This window comes from Tupaia chinensis, unplaced genomic scaffold, assembly GCF_000334495.1.
Source record: "Tupaia chinensis unplaced genomic scaffold, TupChi_1.0 Scaffold000659_1, whole genome shotgun sequence".
NCBI classification, from domain to species: domain Eukaryota; kingdom Metazoa; phylum Chordata; class Mammalia; order Scandentia; family Tupaiidae; genus Tupaia; species Tupaia belangeri.
The window spans coordinates 659,670-663,240 of NW_006160181.1; the positions used below are offsets into that span (position 1 = coordinate 659,670).

Genomic DNA, 3,571 nt, shown 5'->3' on the forward strand with positions numbered 1-3,571 from the left:
TGGGTGGGTGGGGGTCGTCATGGTGGTGGTGAGAAATCATTTCCCTGGGAGATGGCCACACTGCAGTCCTCTCTCTTCTAGTCTCTTGGGATTTTTGGCATGCACATGCACCCAGTGTGATTTTCAAGCCACTGGGTCTGGATTCAAACTGCTCAGCTGGCCATGTGGGATCCAGTGCCTTAACCTCTATGCCACCTTCTGGCCCTAAACTTGTACTTTAATTTCATTTATCTGTGAACTTTTGGAAATCCCCTCATATTTGTCAATAGCATGGCCTATACCCCCAGGAAAGTTTCCATAGACACAGGCTGAGAACACGGCCATGACTGGAGTGTCTGCTGAGACACATGTTCTCGGGTTCCTCCATCTGTCCACTCCCACCTAGAGTGGTTGATCAAACTCCTCAGAAAGCGAGCTCATTGCTTAAGGACCAACTAACTCATCTATAAAAATTACCTCATGATTCCATTTAATTTTACTTCCATTATTTTTAAGGAAAACCTAATCCTTACATGATTTTTTCTCTTGTTTTTGAGAGAGATTTTTGCAATAGGGTGCATGCGCTCACCAGAGAGACAGAAAGCGAGAAATTGCCCCCAGGATGGCCATGTCGCAATCCTTTCTCCTCCATTCTCCTCTCTAGGTTTTGGGCATGTGTGCACACACATGAATTTTAAGCCACCGGGTCCGGGACTCAAACCACAGTCGACTACGTGGGAGTCCAGTGACATAACCATTATGCCTTCTGCTGGTCTCCCTACTAGTTATATATTCTTTTTTTTTCTTTTTTAAAGAATTGTTTTATTTTATTTATTCATTTATTTTAACTTGATCAGAGAGAGGCAGAGAAATTGAGAGAAAGGGAAAGTGAGAAGCAAGCCACCAGATCTGGGACTCAAACTATGGTCAGCCATGTGGGAGTGTCCAGCCCCTTCACTACCATGCCACCTGCTGGTCCCCTAGTTATATATTCTTTTAAATTGAGCGAAGTTAATTTTTTTTTAAAAGGTTTTTGCCATGGAGTGTATGTGCTCATCAAAGACAGAGAGGAAAAGCGAGAGATCATGCCGTAGGGGGATAGCCAGGCTGCAGTCCTTTCTCCATTCTCTTCAGGATTTGGGGCACAGGCTCCCATGCACACTGTGTGTTTCAAGCCGCCAGGTCCAGGACAAGAACCATGGAATTGATCACGCGGGATCCAGTGTCTTAGATCACCCAAGGGAAAGCAGCAGAAAATTCCTAGGACATACAGCTCATAGGACATATAGCTCAGAACTGGGAGCTTGGCTCCTAGGAAAAGCAACAGTCTCATCATTTCAAGCTCTTAGATGAACGTTGTGACACCTCATGCAGGGGCCAACGAGACGCCTTTCTCCTCTTAGTCCCGCCATCCTGCCCGCCTGCGCCTGTGCACACGCCCGGAGCCCCACTCCTTGGGGGATGGCTGAGCAGGAACCCTGAGTAGGGCAGCTAGGTGGCCCTCCCCTCCCCCTCACTGGCTCCCAGGGAGAGCTGGGGAAAGGCAACTCTAGAGCATTCTTTTCCCCAAAACCATTCATTGTGCCTGGCTGAGAATATCCCCCAGGCCCCAACGCCATCAATGTTGTGGTGAAGTTGGGGCTCCGGGGTGGTGGTTGTCTGCACCTCGGTCCACCTCCGCCATCTGAGATGACCCCTGGGTCCTCCAGCTCCCGGCAGAGCAGTGGGAATCCTGCACTCAGGGTTAGGTCCTCTCCGAGAACAAGATCAGACAGGGCCTTTGGGAGGGAAAACACTAAGGTCTAGGTCCCGGGCTCCAGCGCACGCAAGCAGGCCAGGAGCGCAGGGGCTGTGGTTCCAGCCAGGGGAAACCTCTGAGCCCCAGCCGTTCCACAGACCGCAAAGCAGACACTGCAGATCTGAAAGGTGGCCAGATCGGCTCCAGTCCCATTTATTACAAAACCGTAACTACACATCCGGTGTATAAAAGATCCCTGACAGCCCCTGTGTATCTGCAACAGCCCCACGCCCCCAGCCCCTGCAGCCCCTCAGGTGCCTCGGGTACCGAAGGTCTCAGATGCGAAGGTCCCCGGCCAGGAGGGCCTGGTACCGAGCAGGCGTGAGTGACAGGTAGGCACCTGTGGCCTGGTCCAGAATGTAGAGGGGGTCGGACAACGTTCTTGGGTCAAAGCCCTCATTCGCCATCCGAACTTTCTGCTGTTTGAAGGTCTCTGTGGTGGCCAGAGACTTCTAGGAGAGGAGGAGGAAGGCGGGGAAGAGTTGAAGGAAAAGGTGTCCCGGTCATTTTGAGAAAACACGGTGACTTTTAAACTCATGTAGAAATGCGCTTTGCTACGGAAGTGCTTCTCCACAGCCCTACTAAAGTAGCTTACAAAAGCGCTTCTGCGTGCGTTTAGAAGTCACACCGTGTTTTCTCAAAGTGCTGCTCTCCACACCAGTCAGTGCCTGGATTTCATTAAGGGGTGGGTATGGCGGCAGGGAGGTCGAGGTTAGGGAACGAGAAAGAGGTGACGGGGAAGAGAAAGCCAGGCTGGACGCAGAAGGCTTAGGGAAATGGGTGGACTGAAGAGTGACAGAAAGAACATTCTTCCCCTTCACGGAGTATACATGTGGGGGTCCCTCTGTGGAGTTCGGGCGCCGCCAACTGTTGTGGATCAGGGCGAGGGGGCTGCTTACCTGGAGCCTTAGGAACCGAGGCCAGGCATAAGGTGGCAAGTTCTCAGACACGTGGGCGTAGAGCTGCCCCAGGTCCAGAGAGTAAGGGGGACGCAGAACCAGAGCTGCCATCCCGGCCCTGCCTTCATGCCCTGGTGCACGTGGGAGGCAGGATCAGCCTTGGCTGACCACCCTGAGGCCCTTATGCTCCTGGCACCCGAGTACCTGGCACCAGTTTAGGGTGCTGGGCCAGGTACTGCCCCCACCTTCCACGCCCAGGCACCTGGCACACTGACGCCATAGACGTTCACTTCCTGCAGAAAATCCAGGGCTTCTAAGACCTCTGCCACCTCGGTTGTGGCCACGTTCTCCCCCTTCCACCTGTCAGAAAGCAGAGATGTGAATCTGGGGCTCAGGGCTCAGGGCCTATGAGCTTTGTGGGGAGAGAAAAAGGGGAGAGGTTGGAGCAGGAGGGACTAGGTGAGACCCTGGGTTGAAGGGGAGGCTGGGGAGCTGAGGTTTGGGAGCTCTGGGCCTCAGAGACCAGACGTCCGGGGGAGGAGTCAGCAAGCTGCCCACAGACCTGAAGGTGTCTCCAGTACGGTCGTGGAAGCGAAGAAAGCCTTGGTCGTCGCAGACCAGCAGGTCTCCGGTGTTGAAGAAAACATCCCCCGGCTGGAAGACGTCCTTCAGCAGCTTCCCCTGGGCCAGCTCCGGACCCCCAGCATAGCCCAGGAATGGGGACTGCGGGCCCACTGGGGCCACCAGCAGCCCTGGCTCACCTGGCAGAGTCCCTGGGGTCAGGAGTGGCTGCCCACCTCACCCGGAGCCTCTGGCCCCCACCCCACCCCGGTCTCCGATACTTCTCCAGCCCCCCCCACCCTCCCTGCCCTGCGCTCACGGACCTGGAGAGGGG

At 54.5% G+C, this 3,571-nt stretch overlaps 1 protein-coding gene across 1 annotated transcript in view; it reads right to left on the reverse strand.

The window, feature by feature from the left end:
• Positions 1-1,897: 1,897 nt before the first annotated feature.
• The window catches only part of SLC27A3 (solute carrier family 27 member 3), a gene marked incomplete at its 5' end in the record, with an annotated part of 8,931 nt that continues 7,257 nt past the window's right edge, over positions 1,898-3,571 (reverse strand). The window contains 4 exon segments of the mRNA XM_014592131.1: positions 1,898-2,229; positions 2,677-2,807; positions 2,939-3,036; positions 3,239-3,437. Of these exon segments, the coding sequence (XP_014447617.1) occupies positions 2,053-2,229; positions 2,677-2,807; positions 2,939-3,036; positions 3,239-3,437 (605 nt within the window).